Genomic DNA, 20,834 nt, shown 5'->3' with positions numbered 1-20,834 from the left:
TTTCTGTTTAAAGACAGTAAAAAAGACACCATGCCTCTATACAGATATCAGAATAGCTCTCCTCCTCATCCAGCTCTCAGTCTCCCTCCTTACTCCAAAAAAATCGTGTATGCAATCATCTCAGCTAATTAAAAATTGGCAATAAGGCCATGTGGCAGCTATAATGGAAAACACACTATTTCTTTTTTTAGTGGATTTCATTATGGTTCAGCCACACAATGAAAGAAGCACTAAAGAAGGAACTGGAATTGGAATTCCAGGAGTCAGAACAGCTTGCTTGTTTTATAACCAAAATGCAGCATATGTTGAAAATCGATTCTATAAGAGTTTCTATCTGATTGCCAGACAGGTCTCCAGGATTATAAAGAAGTCTCTTTTAACTTGGAGAAACAACCACTAGGAGTCAAAGCTGAATTCCCAAAGATCCTGTTACTCACCACTAGCAAAGCCAAAACCAGAATCCCATCCCATGGCCTCCCCTCTCAGCAGAAGGGCTCTGGAGAGGGGTCTGCTGTGGGCGCATGGAAACAAATCATGTGTACAGGATTTATAATTAGAAGCTTTGTTGTGTGGATATATGTTCCTCCACAAGGAACTGACAGTGATTTAAGGGCCCAAAGAGTACGGAGCCACTGCTCTTGGCCAGTACATGCTGCCAGGTGTGCACGTTCTCTCCACATCTGGTTTTCAGAGCAAGACTTAACTGGATTCAAATTACAAGACTCTGAAACCACATATTAGCCCTAACACTTTTCCAGCTAAACTGGACAGGCACAACAGAAGTCACAGACTTTGGGTCGCAGCTTTCTACTTGGCCAATGAAAGGGTACAAATTAGGAAGTCTATACCTGAGTAGAACATGCTTCACCCTGGAGAGATCACTTGGCCACTGACCTATTAGCTGTGTAACACAGAGGTTCCTGTTCCCACTTCCCTTCCATGCTCAGCCCACCCCCAAAGATAAACGGGGGTCACTGTAACCATGCAAGAACTGCTGGGTTAGATCACACGCACAGAGCCCCTTCTGCAATGGTGGGGATAGCACGGTGCACCAGCACTGAGGCAGCCTGTCCTGCAGCAGAGGTCCCAGGATCCAGCACTCCTCCTGAGGGCAGCCTGGAAGAGCCCCCTGAAAAGCAGGGCTTCCCCACTGCTCACCCTGCCCCTCTTTCCCTCACACTTCCCCCCCCTCCTCACCGCAACACATGCCACACATCACCCCCAACCCCTCAGCCCAGGCAAGGAGCGCAGATGCAGCCTGTAACAACAACCAGAGGTAGGTACACCACAGCCACGAGGAGGGCACGTAAAGCAAGGGCTGGTTCATGTATGCCATATAGACCCTGGGGAAAACCTGCTGCAGACACACATACTTTAGAGTTAAACAACTCTGACAACTGCATCAGTTGATTTTGCTGTGCCCTGAGGAAAAAACCTAAGCTTCATCAGTGACAATACATATATATGCCACATTTCAGAGAGCGGGCAGAGGACATACAAGGGAGAAGATAAGCAACTACCAAAGTCACCATGCAGAAGAGATCAATTAGAGGACTGTGCAGGGTAAGGCATGTGGACATCACGACTGCTGACCAGAACAGAGTCTGTGCCATCAGTCACAACCTGACACTGGCACAGGTCAGATCTTTCTCTGGAGTCACCTGGTTGACTTTCAAATGGCTGGCTTCTGCAACAGAATACCCAGATCCCATTAGTTCAAAGAACCTGCAGGTTTCCCAAAGTCATGATGGCTATAACGAGCAGAGGTCAGCACAGGGAGAAGCCTTTGGGAAACAAGGCTTCCCTTCCTTCTTTCTTGCTGGCCTCCAGGTCTGCTGAAACAACCCCGAGGAGTTTTGAGGGCTGGCCCATGAAGACCTCACCCCACAGGCACAAGAATATGGACAGACTGAAAATGCTGAAAAGGAAACAAGGCTCCAGGATTAACTAGGCACGCACAGAGCCTGCTGCGTTACCAGCCACAGCAAGGGTGACATGGATCACAAAAATGATGTTATAAGGAGAAGGAATTTCCTGCCTCATCTGTGATACACGTCAGTATCTCTGTACAGTCGTTATGTCCCCATCAAGACACAGATAACCCTGACACAGACAACCTCCCAGGTATGTATCTGCAGACCAAGATTTACAGCGGTGCCCAAGAGATGTGTACACTCAACGTCCTTTGAAAACTAACAGCCATTTAGCATCCAAATCCCTCATGAGCAGCTTTGAGGCACCAGCTACACTAGCACCTCCACAGCTACAAACTTCAATCTCCTCAGCTGTGTCTGTAACATTTGTATGCATGAGGTATACACACTAAAGTTTATTCCCACTGAACAGCAAAGCTCTAACTGCTGACACGCCAATTCCTGCAACTAGCAGACTGCCTTGCGCTGGTCTTGCCACAGACCACATAACCCTGAATCTCTTAGCAACAAGTTGTTCCGACATGCTTTTGCAATGGAAGGAGCTTGCCAGCTAATCTCCCAAATCTCCTAACATCAAAGTACAATCCCAAGCTCAAAACAGTGCCTTGGAAAACTTCACCAGCTTCATCTGTTTTCGGATCAGCCGGCCTGTAACAGTTCTTAAAGTACATGAAAAGACATTTAGCACTGCTATGCATAACTATACTAAATCTTATGGACTCCTGTGCTGCTGATGTGCAAATCAGTAGGATGCATTTATATTGATAAAAAGATCTAAACACCACAACTTTTAAAAGCACAAGCACTTAAGTCAATATGATTAATGCATTCATGACAACGCACTGCAGAACACAGCCTATCTCCCCGCACAGATCCACCAAGGGATCCTGTGGTCCCCAAGGGGACCAAGAATCTGCCGTTCACACCATCCAGCATAGAGCATCTGCAGACTTAGCATGAAGTCGTGACTTTGCAGCTCCCCCCATTCAAAGTCTCATGTGGCTCACCCACGTGCTCCTTGAAACAGAAACAACCAGATGCCAGCTTCTAGAAGACTCTCTCATGATGTTAGCATTAATAAATCCTTTAGAAGAAATGAAAACAGGTATCACTGAACAATTGCTTTTAAGTAAGGGCAGACTTTAAGAAGAAAATTAGTCCCTTTCCAAATCCTTGCATTAGTATTTTTAAGAAATGGTGTTCATAACCACCTTGCTAAGGTTTTATGATGAAATGTAATAGTGTTCTTACAACGAATCTTATTTTAAGGATTGCAATTCTGAAAATGTTTTATTTTCATTTAACTTTAAAATGTCTGGTTTTCTTAAATAAAAGCAATTCACTTTCTTCAGTCCATTACTGTAGCACTTCAGAGCTACTCTGCATATCTTGCTGCATGCTGTCTGGAAGAAAACTTTCAGCTATAATTTAAAACTCCATTGTCTCACCAAGAGACTGTGCCTAAAGCTGTACTGGGTGAACCATCCTAGCCTAGCTGCAGTTACAGGAGAAAAAGATGGGATTTATGACACTATTAAAAGGAGGATTCCTGTGCATGTAAAGTTCATTTTGTTTGAGATATTGACACAAACTACATCAACAGTACAGCTTTTGCCAGAACAGAACACTGTCAGAATGTAAACTGGCACTGCTCTAGCAAGACTGAAACCAGACCTAGTCAGAGGTATGCCTGAATCCTACAGGAGGAACTCAGCAATTAGGCTATGCAGGTTCCCACTGGAAATTTAGGTCTGTCTGTTCCAATTAGTAGTAGAAAGTCCAATAAATTGGACCTGAATTTGCATATGTCTGCACAGTCTTTCTATTGATATACACACATATCTGGAATGCTATGCAGCTTCAATATAATCATATGCAAATTCCTCTCTTAAAAAGCAAGTAATTCTGCTTAACCAGCACCCATCTCCTGTTTGGATATTTCAGCAGCAGTACCCCTTTACAATGCACAAACATGCTTCCCCAGCCAAGCATCCTCTCAGACTGCCGCAAATGTACTTGTGTGAATCAGGACCACAGAATTACACCCTACGTCCTTTGTATTTGTCTCTTCATCTAAGAATTCACTGTCACATACTACGAGCATGGAAAGTGAGTGAAGATGGGAGTGAGCTCCAACACCAGTCTATTGAAAGGAAGAGTGTTAAAACTGCATTGAGGATCAGGTCAGCAGACAGTGAGAGGCAACCAGTTGAACCCAGTATCTCAGATCACACCTCAAGGATCTGCAAGAAGCCGATTTGCTCATGAAGATTCCCAGCAAGCACCCTGCAAGTTATCTGGCACTTCACCACTAGTCAGAAATGCAGACATGCCTCAGGACAAAACCTAGAGTGCAAGCACCACATCAGTAACACACCTTCCCCCCGAGCTTTCTAGGCACCAGGTGATGCCAAAGTCCCAGCTCTTCCACATCAGAGTGGTTAGAAGAATTACCCTGCCTGTTCATGAAGCAGGTTACCATGGGCACAGCCAGAATGAAACACAATCTACAATGGCCAGGAACGGTTGTGACTGGGGCACATCCTGGGCATGAATAATACCACCAACATGAGTGGCACCTGCAAGGTGAATGAAGATTGAGTTAAGGATGCCTTACAGCTTTACATCTTCTTTTTAAGATCTATTGAACAGCCATCTTCCAGAAACATTTTAAAGCTAAATACACTAGGCAGTGACTAATACAAAGGTGCAGTACAACCCGTGTACACTGATACACCTCAGAGACCATATAACAGACAGCATTAAAAAGAGATCTTAACTATTTTCAGTATACCATATTCAAATGAAACATGAGATCCATTTTCTCAGCAAGTCCAATTTCCCTATCCTGTTGGGAAGCCCTAAAGGCTTGAGATGTGCTGCTCATCAATACAAAGGCAATGAAGTAGATCTTGTTTTGAACCTCTTTTCCCTCCAGAGAGCAATTACCCACAAAAATAGCCCCATCAGTTTCAAAGGAATGATAAAGAAACTGTTTCCTCCAATTTAACTCTGCTGTTGAGCTTATTTCCCCATGTTCTTCCATCCAGAAAGACAAAGTACATCGGGCAGTCCCACCTGAACAATTTGGAGCTACGTTTCAGCATGTGCAGAGCCATTGGAAATAAGCAGATTATGCGGCACCTTTGCCAACGGATCAGAGCACTAGAGACAACGCAGGAGAAAGTTCCTTTCCCTGCTTTGTCACTGGCTTCCCAGATGACCTTAACAAACCATCTCTTCACACCTCCACCTTTTCTCCCTGCAAAATAAAGGCAACAACTGTCACCTTTCTCTGGGAGAAAAATCTTGCCATCTAGTGGAAATACTAGTCCTCCGAGCTATTTACCAGACTGGTGTATCCCCAGGCAATTACAACAGTAAACTTTTCACAGCCAGGCTAACGCACCCTTACACTGAGCCACAGACCCCAAGAACAATCCTTTAACGTTACTCCCTTGATATGTGTAAAACTTTTGTATTATTCAGCTGCTGTTGCAATAATTCTGCCCTCTGCAGCACTGTCATTTCCCTCTCTCCTACTGATTGCATCAGGCACAACAAATCACGCTTTTCTGAAGCGGTTTCCTCACCCCTATGTCCACCCTCAAGCATGTCACTGGGTAACAACACCAAGCAATTAAGTTTGCTCTATTTTTCTCACTGACTCCTCCATATAGGCTTTATATATATATTCACACACACAGATACAGTAATAGAAGGTTTATTTAGCCAAACACCTGCTGCCCAGATCTTTCATACAGTGTGTTATGAGGAAAAGAAAACAAAGCTTTGCAAGAAGGCTTGAAGCAAAGCTTGCAGCAAACTCCTTCATTTCAGTACAAAGACATCACTCTGACTGACAGGAAAGGGGAGAGTTTTTAAGTTCCATTTACAGATGGAGATGAAACACAGCACTATCTGAAACAGCATCTGAGAAAAAGCAAAGGGATCATCTAGCTTACAAACCGTACACTGCTATGGGCCCTGCCAGCACCCTAATAGTTTCCCAAGGTATTTAAAGATTTTGGAGCTCCTGAACAGGCATGATAGGTTTATTAAGCACATTACAGATGTGGCACATTTGGAAGCCCAAGATACACCAAGAGAGTCATGTCACAGTAGCATCAGGCAAACTTAGATTTTTGCAGATTTCTACCACAGCTTAAGGGGTGGGGTGTGGGGGGCAGAAATTAAAACCAGGTGGGCACACGAGCACTGGAACTAACACATCCCACTTTTCTAAGGGTGTGTGTCATGACTGATTGTAAGATTAAGAACACACATCTCCATGCAGCACTCTCCCCATAGACACGTCCTTTCTCTGGCCATGTTCCTACCACACGGGCTATCTAATAGCTCATCTGTATCATAGATGAGCTCATCTGCAGGTTTTCCTGCTGCGGGACTCCACTAAGGGACACCACTACTCACTGGTGACACATTTTGACACAATCTGCCGTCATTTCATAATCCTTAAGACCAGTACTTTTCTCTCAAGGGCATTTTCGGCCAAAATATCAGTTAAAAACTTTCCTGGGAGGGAAGAGGAAGGGAGGAGCCAAACAGACTGTGAGATCACCCGCCCCGTACTTCCATAGGAAACCAGGGTAAAAACGGCTTCCCCGTGAACAACGGTGGCTGCTGTGTTGTTTAAGTCAAGGCTCCCTAACAAGTCAGTTCATCCATAAAAATTCAGAAACATAAATATAAGGTGTAATAGTGTAAAGCAGAGGTTTGAGGTAGAAATTCAAAGGCTTCCTCAAACAGTTACACAACCTATAGAATTTGGCTTAAAACACTGACAAATTTGACCTGAGGTCTTAACCCTACCTCCCATGCTAGCACCCACTTACAAAGCACTATGTCACACCATACTGCTAAAGCAAGAGCAGCAGCGCAGTTGTTTACATGCTACAGTAAATACTTCAAATACTGCCACAGTGACTGTACCCCAGAACGTTACTTATCCTCCCGTCATAAAGCAAGGGTATGAACTTACACTGGCCACCTTGATAAGCCTAATAAACCCTCCTCTCTCGATACAGTCTCTCTAAAAATAGATTGCAGCACGTTATAAAGTAATTAGCCAAAAAAATATTTAAATTTAGTTGCTTATGTGTTGGTAGCCACACATTTTGGTTATTTATGACACAACTGCCACCCATGATTAAAAAAAAACTGCGTAAGTAACAACCAAAAACTTTTTCAGTACCACCACAAGGATCTTTAAGCTCAGAATTTGTGCACAAAGACAAAAAGGATTAATATAACTGGATTACAGCGCTTGCACAGAGCAGGCTAAAGGTCATTGTATCAACACTGCTGAGATGGTGATAGCAGGCCCATATTTACCCTACAGTACAAAAGGCAGGCAGTGAATGCAAGAAGTCTGTATAAAGAGCCCTCCGGCTTGCTTGCTTTTCATGCTGTTAGAGGCAGAGGAGGCAAGAATGATTTTTGTTTGTGGCAAATCAGCAGCCAGCGTTCCCATTTGCTGTTGTGGAGTGGGCAGTATTTGCTCTGGGAAGATCACTCTGACCTCTGCTGGTCCCCTCAGAGAAAGCCAGCAGAAACCGCCTGAAGGGAAGGAGGAGATCCCCCAAGCGCAGAGCAGTTCCCAGGCACACAGGGAAAGTTGACCACATGGCTTCTACGTGGTCTACCAGCTCCTTCAAGGAACGCCCCTCGGGTGAGCTTCCAATTTACTTCTGCTTCACACATACAAAGATTTCATTTCTAGCTATGAAATTTGCTTCTGCAGCTGTGCAGGTCCTACCACTAGCCACAGACCAGCCTCTCTCCCCCTGGTGCAGACCCCACCCCACCCCAGCACCTGGTCACTGCTTAGCCCTTGGTTCCCTCCGACTTCACAGTCATGGTCTGGACAGCCTGCATTTGAGAACTACTGCACAAAGAAAGTGCAAAACATAGGAGGGTAATAAGCATTTCCCCCTCCAACAAAGGGCCTCAGCTGCCTGGAGCACCACAGCGTGTCACACCCAGTGGGTGGCTCCACAGGTTCTGCAGACTGTCTTTCCTCCCTTCGCATTTTCAGACTGGAAGGAATACCCAGACTAAAAGCTGTGTCACATGTTTCAGCTTCCTTCCCATCCCACTGACAGAAGTGTGACTGTCATGCTTTACCGCAGCAGCGGTTCCCCACGAAGTACCAAGGGCAGGAGCTGCGGCCACAAGAGTAGGCAAAATAACAGGCAAACTCAGCAAAATGAGTGGGTAGTCCCTGCTAAGGTCCCTGCTGAAAGCAGTCACCTCAAAAACATTGCCTAGCATGCCAAAATGTCTCATTTAAGAAGGGATGCAGCCAATCTGTTTAAGCTTAGAAGCCACCTTTGAATGAAATACACCCTTTCAGAGTGTGCGGTCAGCATCTGCTGGAAATTAGTTTTCCCCACCATCTTCCTTCAGAAGCAAATGAGATCAGGAAGGCACAACCATTTCTGCTGCTCCTCAGCTGAACCACAGTTTCTCTAAACTTGATTAAAAATAGATAATAAAGGAAATACCAATAAGCCACACCAAAACAGCCAGCAGAAGGAAAGGGAAGCAATTTCCCTGAGCCAGTTTTGAGGCTGCATATTTTATTTTTGAGTATTAAAAAGCTGCCTCATAATGTTGATGCCAATTAATAGACTCAATATGGATAAAACATGTGCTCACTCAACAGCCAGCTGAAAGGAGGCTGAAACCCAAGTTACATCCCTACCCTACACCCATCAGACACTAGAACAAAACTAAGGCCGGTTTTAACCAGTCAGAAAGTCAAAATCGCACTAAACAGCAAGGCAAGGACACCCAGATTTCCTGCTAGCAGCCATCTGGGATAACGTGGAACAATTTTCTCTGCAGGAGCCAGTACTTGGAGAGATAGGGAAGCAGAGGACAGAGTACACCATCATCGGTGGAGACGACACTCCGGAGAAAGGGACACTTCGCGCATGCAGGGCTGGATCATCTTTAATGATAGCACCACCTCCCTATCTACAAGCACGATAAAAAGTCATGTTGCTTCAAACAGCACTACCTCCGCACAGCCCCTTGTGCATGCGGACAGCCGAGGGCAGGCCCCGCACGTGTGCCCAGGTGAGAGGCTGTGCCAGGGCACAGTGCCCAGGTGGCCCAGGGCTGGGGCGGGCAGGCGTGGGTGAGCCACACTGACACCGGTGCTGGCCCACTGGGCCCAGGCTGCGGGAGCCTGCCCTGGACCCCCGCACCGAAGGGGGAGGCCAGCGCTGGCAGCGACAGCCCGAACGCACACACTGGGAGCGCCCCAGCGCCTGCGTACCCACGCGAAATCCGGGTGCTCGAGGACAAGGTGGTTTTACTGAGTATACTTGGTTATGAAAAACATGCTGAGCAAAGTATCCACACCAATGTAGACCCTATGGATGAAGTGTGCCTGGAACGAAACACGGGTGGAATTAACCGTCCCCTCGTGGCTTCCTTAATGCTCAGACGAGAAGAAAAGCGACGCCCACAGCCCCCTCGGTCACCAGAAGTTTGTTTCGCCGCAGCAGGCGGGTGCTGGGGCTCCCTTCCCGGCGGCGGGCGGGCAGGGCAGGCGGGCCAGCCCCGGGGCGCGCTCGGTGACCGGCCGCCCCACACCGGCGGGACGCGCCGGGAGCCCCCGGCCGCAGTCACCCCCCGGCAGCGCCCCCGCCGCAGCCGCCCCCCCGCGAAGCGCCCTCCCGCCGCGCCGCCGCCCCCAGCCGGGCTGAGGCGGGCAGGGCCCCGTTTCCCCGCCGGGGCTGCGGCCGCTCCGGGGGCAGGGAGCGCGGCCCCTTCCCCAGGCGACGCTGCCCCTCCGCGGGGCTGGCGAACAAAGGGCGCTTCTGCCCCGCAGCCGCCGCAGGCTTCCCGCGGGGGGACGGGACGGGGCAGCCGCAGCCAGCCACGCCGGCCGGGCACGCTTTCCTTCCTCCCCGCCGCGCGGGCGAACTCACCCTCCTTGGCTTTCTTCTTCCTCGCCAGCGTCCCGCCTAGCTTGCCCAGGAACGACTCGTCTTTCTTCATCCTGTGGGGCCGCAGCGTCGGGGATCGGACGGGCGCGGCGGACATCGGCTTGGCCGGGGGGTCAGCGGGGGGAGCCTGCCCGAGTCCTGCCCGAACCCCTGCCCTCGCCCGGCGGCTGAAGCGGCCCGCGGAGGCGAACAAAGCCCAGGAGCGGGTGAATCACCCGGCCAGCCGCGACCGAGCGGGGAGAGCCGGCGGTGGGAGGCGTGCGAGCCAGAGCCGCACGGGGGGCAAGGGGCGGGCTGGGAGCCGCCGCCGCCGGCCACAGCGCCCTGCCACGGCCGGGAAGTCCGCGGGAGGCGGGGGCGCGCCGCCACGCCCACCCGGCCCGCAGGCCCCCCGCGGCGGCGGCCCGGGCCCTGAGGGGGCGCGGGGCGGTGGCCGCGCCGGGGAGGCGCCCGGCCGGCCTCGGCGAGCTCCGAGGTGACACCTGTGGAGAGCCGTGCGGGCGGACGGGTGTGTGCGGGGACAGCCTGGCAGGGGGCTGCGGCACCCCCTTGCCGAGGCAGCGGCAGAGGTGCAGGGACCGGGTGGGCCCAGCGGGTGCAACCACCGCTGGGCAGCGGCGCCGCCGGTCCCGCCCCGGCCGGAGCGGAGGGACAGCGGAGAGCCCGCTCCCAGCGCGCGCTGCTCCTCAGGGCTCTGCCCCGCCGCTCCTTGCGGGCCGCGCTCGCGTTTGCCGCCGCCTTTCGCCGCCCAGCGCCGCTCGGGCCGGGCTCTCCTGGCGCAGGGCCCGCCGGGCTCGGCCTCCCGTGCGGCAGGCTGCGGGGTGAGGGGAGGGGGCTGCGGGGACGGGCTGCGGGGTGAGGGGAGCGGGCTGCGGGGAGGGGGCTGAGGGCCCCGCGTCCGCCAGGCTCCCGCCGGCGGCGGCCCACACTCCTCCGGCAGGGATGCCACCACCTCGCCGGTCTCCAAGCAGTGCTGCCACTGTCACCAGCATGTGTGCACGCAAAAACGGCCAAAAACTGGAAAGCTGGGTTTTATCCCACAGAGAGAATTTCTTATTATCATTTTACAGCGCCCGGGAGCATGATGAGGGCTTTGTGGAATACACATTAAAAACAGATCCTGAAGAGTTTATAGCCTTAGGCTCTGATCCTGCGAAGTCTTACGCACATACTTAATTTTAAGCCCCTGAAGCAGTCCCATGGACTTTAATGACCCTACTGGGTACCTACAGCCACACAACCTTTGGCCCCGCTCCTGCTAGCAGCTCCCTGTTGGCAGCCCTCGCCCCAAAACAAAGAGCCACATTCAAATCAACACAACTTGGCACAGGATCCGCACACCCATCTTTCAGGACAGATTTTCATGCTTGACCAGACAGTAGAAATAATGCTACATGACACATCCAGCGCATAAGACAGCAGAGATACTTTTCTGACTGTAATTTCACAAGAGATTTAACCCAAGCTAATCCTTTCGGTCATGAAGATCCACTTTTGTGCCTCACCTCCAGCTGCTCATTGCTTTTCTAGAAGCAGATCGGTAACTAGCCAAAAAAAAAAAAAGCACCCAACAAACCAAAACCAAAACCACCCTGCCCAGCTTTCCAGTATCACTGAGCATAGAGTCACCCAAGGGCAAGTGCCAGCAGAAGGGAAGTGGAGGGAGCAATGACTGGGGCTGGGAAGACCCTTCTGAATGACAGCACAGACTTCTATGAACTGGAGATTATCATGAATTGACAGCCCGATACAGGATGGAATGATGGCTTGAGTCTATGCTAACTCTTTGGGGCTCCAACTCTAAATAAATTGAAGCGTGAACACTATCCTTTTTTATATTTTATTTTTTTTAAGATGATGCTTTAAGAGGAAGGTGCCAGACTGCACTCACGCATTTTATTCCAGCTTTGCAATTACCAAAATATTACCAAAGAACAGGAAGGCTATTGCTGCCGTCAGCAGCAGAACAGCAGATACAGGAAACTCAGATTCTTTTTAACAAGAACTACACATCTCAGAGAGTGAACAGTGAAGCCCACCAGCCGAGGCACAGCAGGGAACTTTAATCAAGAGCCTGTAACTCACCCTGCAGTCACAAGCCAAAGGGACCTGCTGCACCCAGCAACTATCCCACCATGTCTGCTGAGAATACAATACTACTCAAAACAGGGCAAGGCTGCCCTAAACTGCAAGAAAAGCTGCACAACACTCAGCAATTCATGAAAATGCCCTTTCGTTAACTGAGATGGCGGCCATGAAGGATCCTTCAGACTACAAATCCAAAACAGGAGAGTGTTTGAGCTGAAATGTGGCTTTTTGTCCAAAGAAAAACACACCGCAGGATATACTTTGATTTTGCCTGAAAGTGCATGTTTGTAAAAGACTGAGCAATCTGCATTTCTGTCATAACTGCTATTAGCAGAACATGGGGCAGTATCTACATATAGAGATAGTTAGTTTACCTATGTTGCATTTTAAAATCTGTAGATTTTTTTGTAAAATTCTTTTGCTTTTTCCCTGTTGAAAGTAATATTTAACACAATAGCTAATGAAAGATTCAAGAAAACAATGTTGGCTCACCAGTTTCTCTAATCTGCATTTGAACCATAGGTTTGCCTTACAGGCTTTATTTCTGTTATGATTTGTAAATCAACAGGAGAGTGGCAAATAGACAAATCAGTGTTTCAAAGCATAGAACTGAGGGGTAGCGACAGTTTTGCAGTAGGACCTGCACCTGCTTTTAATATTCACATTTAATGGATTAGTTTCAAGTTTATAACATTCCCCTGCTCAAGCCACCCACTGCTCCAGCACAGCGAGGTCCAAAGTTGCCCGCAGCACTGCTGTGCGTCACTGGCAAAAGCAACCAAGCACCAGGAGTGCTGTTTTTACGTCTCACAAGTCCTGCATTGCAGACAGCTTGGACCAAGGGTTCCTCATCAGTATGAGCAGTTTTCCACATCTGTAATTTCCTCCAGCCCCATACTACCATTACTTTATGTGTTATCACATCATTTAAAAATCTCACAAAATAATATATACTGTAGATTTTAATGTAGTGGTCACTCTCACTGGCTTTGCAAGCAGCATTCGCTGTTCCTGCAAGCCATGCTTCTTACAGTCTGCTCCGCCAGCCAGGCTGCTGAGTGGTGATGCTGCCCTGCTGAACTTCTCCATTCAGGAGCCCCAGGAACACTGAGCTTAAGAATGGATTGATGATAAACAAAAAATCAAGAAATCCTGGACAAAGCCCCTCTGAAGAAAGCATGACTTCTCTAAAAACAAGCAAGCCAAACCAAAACTGTAATTGCACTATGCTTGAGAACTTCAGGGCACACAGAAAACCCCAGTGTAAATTAGGGCAGTCCCTTACATCTGGCCCAAGCCTCAGTGTAACATACGGATTCACTCTACTTGATCACAGAACCCGTCACAGAAACAATTATAAAACTTCACTATTTTGTTTGCGTAAAAAGCAGCGAGAATTATTATAAAGAACATACAAACGAGGCGTATCCTGCCACTGTTGCTTCAACAGTGCATTCTGCACATTTTCCAGCTGCCAGTATGTCTACCCCCAGACCAGACCAGTGGTTCTCTTCTTGCCAGGGAACTGTAGACTACAACAAAGGCTCCTGGCACCTGAGGAAATGACCTTCACTGACCAAACCACTCAGCCCATGTTCTGTCTTGGAGGATGTAAAACAGTTTAATAATTATGATGACCCATATGCAGGCCCAGTATGTAAGTGGCACTGCTGGAATGAAAAGAACCACTTTGCCAAGTTTAGGAGCTGCACAAGCAGAAGATGACGCCAGAGATCTTTAAGGGCTCATGCGATAAATTGGTGTCCAGACACTTCATGCACTACATTTGCAGTCTAGTTTGTTGGGGGGGTTTTAAAGCATAATTTCTTGCTATAAGCACTCATCAAAGGTACCCCAAATCTTACGCAAAACCTATTTTCTCATTCATTCCCAAAGTTTCTTTTTCCTGATTTTCAAAATCAATTTCAATAAGTGGAAATCCTGCTTAAGACTTGGTTATAACCTCAACTTCTCTTCCTGTTTCCTTGGCAAGTCTCAAACCTGCCGGTGGCTTTCCATTCTGACCTGGTTCTATCGCAGGATATAGGAAGCATCCTGTGACCAGTGTTGCATGGACCATCCAGAGGGGATTTTATGAGTCTGTCTGCACTAAACGTTTAATGCACAGCTGTTGCAAGTTGTAGTGACCACAGAGTCTTATTCCACATCATCTCGGCTCTGTGCTCCTGTGTACCAATCGCTAGGATTTTCTCCTCACATGCTCACCTCTCCCCCAACCAGGATTTTCTTCAATTGCTGCACCAGAGCACTCATGTCTTGCTTTGTTACAGAAATGTGTGCCTTAGCTCACAGATAACACTGCCTTTAAGAAGCTGTGAACCTAATGCTATGCTAATTTCGGAATGCATAGAAAATCTAAATCTTAAAATGGAGCAGATTTTTCTTAATTAGACAGCCCACTGCCCCAGCTCTAGTCAAATAACCTCCTCCCTGCAAACACTTCATCTTTATACATCACAGCACGCTAAGCCTGTCTTGTCCCCATAATGGCAATGATGATGATTATTTTTTTATTGATACTGCTTCTTTGGAAGAACAAATAACATTCTTCTTCCTGGGACAATAGCGTGTTGCCCATAGCAAAGGCTTCTAGACTGTAAGAGAACTCACCAAGGGTGGGGTTAATACCAGCTAGAAATCTGCCTCTCATTTAAATTACTTTGAGGTTTCAGGCTATACCTAATCAATATTTTATGTTGATTTTCTGTGCAGGAGGGACTTCTTCCCTGTGCTCTTACCAGTGGAAAAGGTGGATTACCATACCAAACATTTCAGCTATTATACTTTGTTCAAATACCTACACTTCAATTATTACACATTTTTCTAGTGACTATTTCAACCCTTGGAGTTGCTAATGGAGTTTGCCATCCAGATCCACATACAGTACTAGTAAATCAATCTTTCACGCAGTTCTGTGTCTACATATCCAAAAACATGGCTGCCATGCTTCTTCAGCACTAGGTTTGCCAATTGTGTGTTGTTGCAGTCAGTAGTAGTGCTACTACAGCAGTAGTGCCACTACAGCAGTAGTGCCAGTGCTGTGAGTGTTGAAAAGTTGCATCATTTCTTAAAGAATTTAATTCAAATAAAGCTCCTGCAGCTTTTTGGAGGAATGCTCTCAAAATCTCCAGAGAGTGGACCTTATGGCCTATGAGACTTGTGTGTACAATACAGTGACGGTAAAATCAAATCCCATGCCCAAGGACCAGGCCCACATCACATCCACTGAGAACAGTCTCTGCAGTTCTTACTACATCGTATGTTAACATTACAATCAATACATCAGGAAAATAGAAAAAAAATTAAAAAGGAGTAGCCTTAATTATGCTGAAGAAGCACATAGAAAGACAGTAATTGGTTAAATTACCCATATAATCTTTGCAAAATTAAATAATTAGCAAGGATATCAACTGCATTCTGCTGGCACAAACCAAACGAGACACTTTACAAACGCAAGCCCCATTTTCAATGCATCAAAAATAACCTGGATCCATATGAAGAACACTAATAACACCAAAGCACACACAAATGTTGATCTGCACACTAGCAGAGTGGATGTTTTCATTTCACAACATTCGCTTAGCTTTAAGGCAGCATGGCAAAAGCATTTTATCCAACCTCTGATGGAAAAAATAAAAATCAATCAGTTCTCATACTAGATTTTTTTATGAAATGGTAATCACAGAATCTGTAAGTACAAACTTCAAGCAAGAAAGCACACAAACTGGTTCACAAGCTATACACACAGTCCAAACGGTATATAAAACATTACTAACTCAATATAGCACTCAAGATGTAATGACTTATAAGCAAGTTATCTTTTAATAATAGAAATAAACCTACACAGATAGATCCAGTCACCTCTGACTTCGATATCCTATGTATTTATAAAGAAATGCTTAAATCTGTAGCTAAGTAGAAAAAGTGTGCCAGCCTATTGCAAAGTAAAAGGCGGCAGGGTTGCCTGAGCCTGGGAGAGAAAGCCTATGGCAACAGAAAGTAAAAGGACACTCCAAAAAAACCAAAACAAAACCTGGAGTCTTTCTGAGTCCCATCACGGTGCTTCAAACAAACAGTGCTCTTCTAAACAGGAAAGTTAAGAGCTTGCATCAGTACTTTCAAGTGTGTGTTAGTCTTTGATAATTTAATTGGCAAATGGCCATTAAAACTGACACAGCTGCTGGCCTTCAGTCTGAAGCAGATAACTCTGTCTTAAAGCGAAGCATGAAGGCGGCCAGCTACGCTCTTTGTTTCAACCTTCCATACTGAATGAGATACCAGCACTCTGCATACCAGACAATACTCTCTGGTACCCTACCTCTCAGCAGGGATGAGATTCTTGTGAGCATATTCATTAAAAAACCTGTCAGAGCATAAACACATCTTTTCAGAAATACAGAATCACATTGGAAAGACTAAACCTCGTTCAAAATCTGTTTTTAATTTCAGCTCTGAACTGTTAGCTTTAATATTTAGCTGAGCTTTTAAATGTCTGAAGTTACATTTGCTCTTTTTAGCATTGCTCACCTTTTTTAAAGAGGCGTTCCGTTTCCTCTATTCTAGCCTTACAGCAATTTATACTGTTCTCAAAATCGTAGACTACCTCAGATTACTGTAATTACATGTATCACAAAATAATAGTGATACTATGTGGTCTCTCACAGTTCTTCACATGTTGAAGCAAAGCAAAACCACCTGGTTTTTAAGCCACAAAATCATTATATACAGCCTTGTTCTGTAATAATACCTGTACTCATTTTCTAAGATGATAGATATCTTGTAGACATAAGACACTGTTAATTTTTCTTCCTGGTCTGCCAGATGAGTGAAAAGGTGGGGGTTTGGAGCTTGGGTTTGGGGGAGAGTGGGAGGTGTTCTTTTTTTGTTGTTTTTCTATTTTGATTTCTTTTCAAAATAATGCTATTTATTCAATACTGAGGTAGAAAAGTACCACCTAACTGATGCTACTGATTTGCTTCAGAATAATTTCTATTATGTACTCTATTTAACTGAAAACTTACAAAGACCATTTACTCCATGCAGACATTAGCTCTTCCAGCTGCAGACTGGGTTGCATTTTTTTTGCGTAACAACAGAAGAAAGCTGAATGCCCCGACTTGCACAGCATACATTCAGCATAAAGTCTCATCCCAATTAAGTTAAAATCATCCAAGAGCATCCAACAGCAATTTAGCACTGCTGTCATGAAAACGTACATTCAATTACACTATTTCAGAAACCTTTCCGTGGTAGAGAACTGTGTAAAAATCTTCCTGAAAAGGACTGCTACTGCTGTGGCTGCCAGGCTCCAGCCCTTTTAAAAGCAAGGCAAGAATAGCAGAAAAAATCCTACAATCCTAATCACTCCAAGGCTGTAATTTTAGGATGATTTTCTTACATTGTCCCATACAAAGTTCAGGATAAACTCCCAGACATCTGACCAACTCCTTAATATTCCCTCATGAAGGAGAAAGTTGGGTTTTTTTCCCCCATCACATCACAGTAAAAAATTTACACTTTTCCATTTGAGTAACTGCTCCCACTCCGTAGAGGAGAGAGCTAGCCTGGCCCTCCGCTCCTTCCCCGTGGGCCCGTGCATTTGGAAGTACGCAGGAAGACCCTGCATGCTTCCTCAACGGGCACAACACGGACAGCGATTTCTACACAGATGCCCAACAAAACCAACAGGTATTTCGGAAAGGTAGTAAGTATCAAACATTGGTTGCTACAGCTCTGCAAAGATTTCCATTGGCAGCAAGTACAGACTTGTATTAAAAAAAACACACAGAGAACAGCAAACGTACTTATGTTGAAGCGTGCTTCTGTATTATTGAGGTCAGCATTGTATTTTATTTTTAAAGGTTATGGTTTTAAATCAAATACAGTTATGCTTTTAAGAAGATGGCGGCAAACTGGCCCCTTACGTTCTAACAACCTCCCAGTTTCCTCTTCCACCCTCCCCTGAAGCTCCCTAGCAGCCTGCTCATTAACAAGTACCCAATACCACCAGACCTTCCCTAATACGCTCTTTATTTTCAACTTTTTAATGGAAGTAGAACAGCTCCAAGGAATCGCCCACCACCTGAGAACTGGTGATACAATTAGCTCTGCTTCCGTCACATTACTGCCCCCATTATAAGCAACAATACCATGCAGTCATTGTCCCCAAAAGCTCTCCTCTCCTCCCCAGGCCACCTTTAGCCCCTAGAAAGGATTGTAAACAGTAAAGTTACAACACAGCTGAAGAAACTCTGCACTTCAGATGGTATTTGCAGCCTCAGCACTATTCACATAAAAAGCGTCCACAAGCATGTGGGTGGGCACTTCAGGTGCACCATTTGAAGGTATTTATCAGCGTCTTACTGTCCCTAACCGTGGGTGTGGCTATAAAAGCAAGAGCATCTTAACTAGTCAATAGGTAAAGCGATATCCATGCTTTTGAATCACAGTTATGACTGCAGGCCATACCCTTACACCTTCTACTCTTTCAGATACACTCTGGCCAGAAACACAATCAGCCAAGAGAAGAATCAGCTCACATCTGTCCAGAGCTGTTCTGCCACCGAGCCTGCCCAGCATGACAGCAGCTTCTAGTGGGATTCCGATTTCTGTCTTATCCATCCTCATTATTAGAGTCTCTGTGACAAATTTCAAATGGGATTAAGCATACCAATATTCTATAGGACTAACTGCATAATCCAGATGTTGCTTCCAGAGGAATACATGAATACTTTAGATACTGTGATAGCTTTTGTGCACCTGTTATATACCATTAAAAAAGTTACCTTTCAATGTGGTGCAATACAGGTGGGGAAACAGTGACCCAGGTAAAGGTAACATTTGCCTCTCTTTACTCTTCCTGGACAATTCCATGGGGTGTGGTACAGCGTGGTCTGTCAGGATGCGCTTGAAAGGCCTCTTCACACTTCAGCAGTTTCCTCCATTCATCCCTTATAGATCACAGTTCTTTCAAAACTTAATTGTGGACTAGCTGCTTCTCAGCATGCAGACCAAGGTGAAGGCTGTTTCTGTAGGCCTGCCCAACTCAGAAAGACTACTGTGCTCTCTGAAATGGGCAACTGATACTTGCTGAGGGCACTCTTGTGTAGTATCCAAGTGCTACACTGGAGCAGCCTTTAGTGATAAACAATGTGCACGGGAAAACATTCTTAAGGCAAAGAATAAATCTCATTTTATGAAAAGGAGCAAAACGAACTTTGAACTCCTAGGAGAAAATCCTAACAGTATTATGGTATCTAAACTTTCCCATTAAAAATATTTTTGTATGTCAAAACATAGATAAGTGCTGGAGGAAAACTAGTAACATTTGTTGACATTCTTGACATAGTGTCACATTTTATCTTGTAACAATAAAAATCATCAGAAATGTTTTGTTTACTATGTATTTGCTAGAGTAGCTGTTAGATACACACACACCAAAAAGGGGGGGGGGGGGGTGTGTGTATATTAAATTTTGGTATTTTAAATAGACCTGACTTCCATCATTCACACAATTTTCTGTTTTGAACATCTGCGAGCCTGCTGCTGCTGCAACTTTCTAAGGGAAGGATGTTAGGTCAAGCGAACCTCTGCAAAACTAGGCAGATCTAGGAAGCCAGTTACCAACATAAACCGTTAGTTACTATATTGCAGCAACAGTAATCATACCAATGCTAAAGCAATATAAAACTTGTGGTGTCTAACGGGAGTGGAGTCTTAGTGCCAGCCTGACTGGCAGCAAGATTTCATGACAGTTCTGACAGCATTCAGCCAAGACAAGTAGCATGCCAGTATGTCCAAAGCCTGTGTCTTCAGCTCAGTAGAAGAAATCAGGAGTATAATAGCTTGTGTATTTCTGTTCTACTCTCCCAGAATCTTCTTTGTAGTAAGATTTTAAATTTGCCAACACTTAATAACCAAAAAAAAGTAAATTTAAAGGCAGGGAAAGTGAATTCTAGGTTCAGATCCTCTTAGGATGACATCCCAGGATTAATACATAGTAAAAAAAAATTAGTACGTAACTATCCTCAAAGATGAGTTGTTAGGACGAAACTAGTGAATTAGTCCAACCGTACAGAAACTGGAATACAAGCCGAGTGATAAAGCAGGAGGTCACTTTTAAGAGAAATTAGCAGTGAAATAAGTCAGTAGAGAGGCATGCCTCTCACACAAAAGCAAACCAGGTAGTATCACATGATCACATGCCTAGACATCCCTTTTTGCAACTGCTACAAAAAGATGTTCACAAGACCCACATCAATGGCTTCACTAAGAACACTAAAACATTCACAACTGCCTCACAGTTGAGACCCCTGAACCTTTCAAAGTTATTTTTGAATTTTAGTATTTACTGTGCTAGAGCGCCAACTTGAATTTTTACAGTATGCAATTCAGATTGTAGGAGGTATTTAAATATAGATGATTTACAATAAAGAAATATATTCAAATGAGAACATTTTGGTTCACTTACAGTCATTACTGGTCCAAAACAGTTTCTGATGCATTAACAGAATTTTTTCAGGGTTATCTGCTGACAGAAGTTGATGATGGACAAAACCTGTTCCCCCTTAATTTCTGCTCCACCCATATTCACACTTGGTCATCCCACCAGTTGTGAGAATTGTGGTTGGAAGACTGAAGGCTATGCAGGCCAATGACATCTATGATCATGCGAACCATATCCAAGAGCCAATTTCTGACACAACTCTAATATATTCAAGTAACAACAACACCTAAAGGCTGTAAGTCAAAGTAGCTAGAACCCTACAAACACCCTCCTCTTTGATAAGAATCAGAGATACAATGAACC

General features: G+C 45.8%; 1 protein-coding gene across 2 annotated transcripts in view; it reads right to left on the bottom strand.

The window, feature by feature from the left end:
* Positions 1–16,150, bottom strand: part of PARVB (parvin beta) — a 74,550-nt gene extending 58,400 nt beyond the window's left edge. The window contains exon 1 of one of the 2 annotated variants that reach the window (XM_005239354.4): positions 16,059–16,150. In XM_005239354.4, the coding sequence (XP_005239411.2) occupies positions 16,059–16,080 (22 nt within the window). In that variant the 5' untranslated portion in view covers positions 16,081–16,150. Of the gene's footprint in view, positions 1–9,898; positions 10,274–16,058 lie in introns of those variants that run through there. The other variant, XM_055807380.1, reaches the window with a different exon arrangement.
* Positions 16,151–20,834: the final 4,684 nt, after the last annotated feature.

This window comes from Falco peregrinus, chromosome 6 (assembly GCF_023634155.1).
Source record: "Falco peregrinus isolate bFalPer1 chromosome 6, bFalPer1.pri, whole genome shotgun sequence".
Classification (NCBI taxonomy): Eukaryota; Metazoa; Chordata; class Aves; order Falconiformes; family Falconidae; genus Falco; species Falco peregrinus.
The sequence above is the reverse complement of the archived record's forward strand: the minus strand, read 5'-3'. Positions and strand labels throughout refer to the sequence as shown.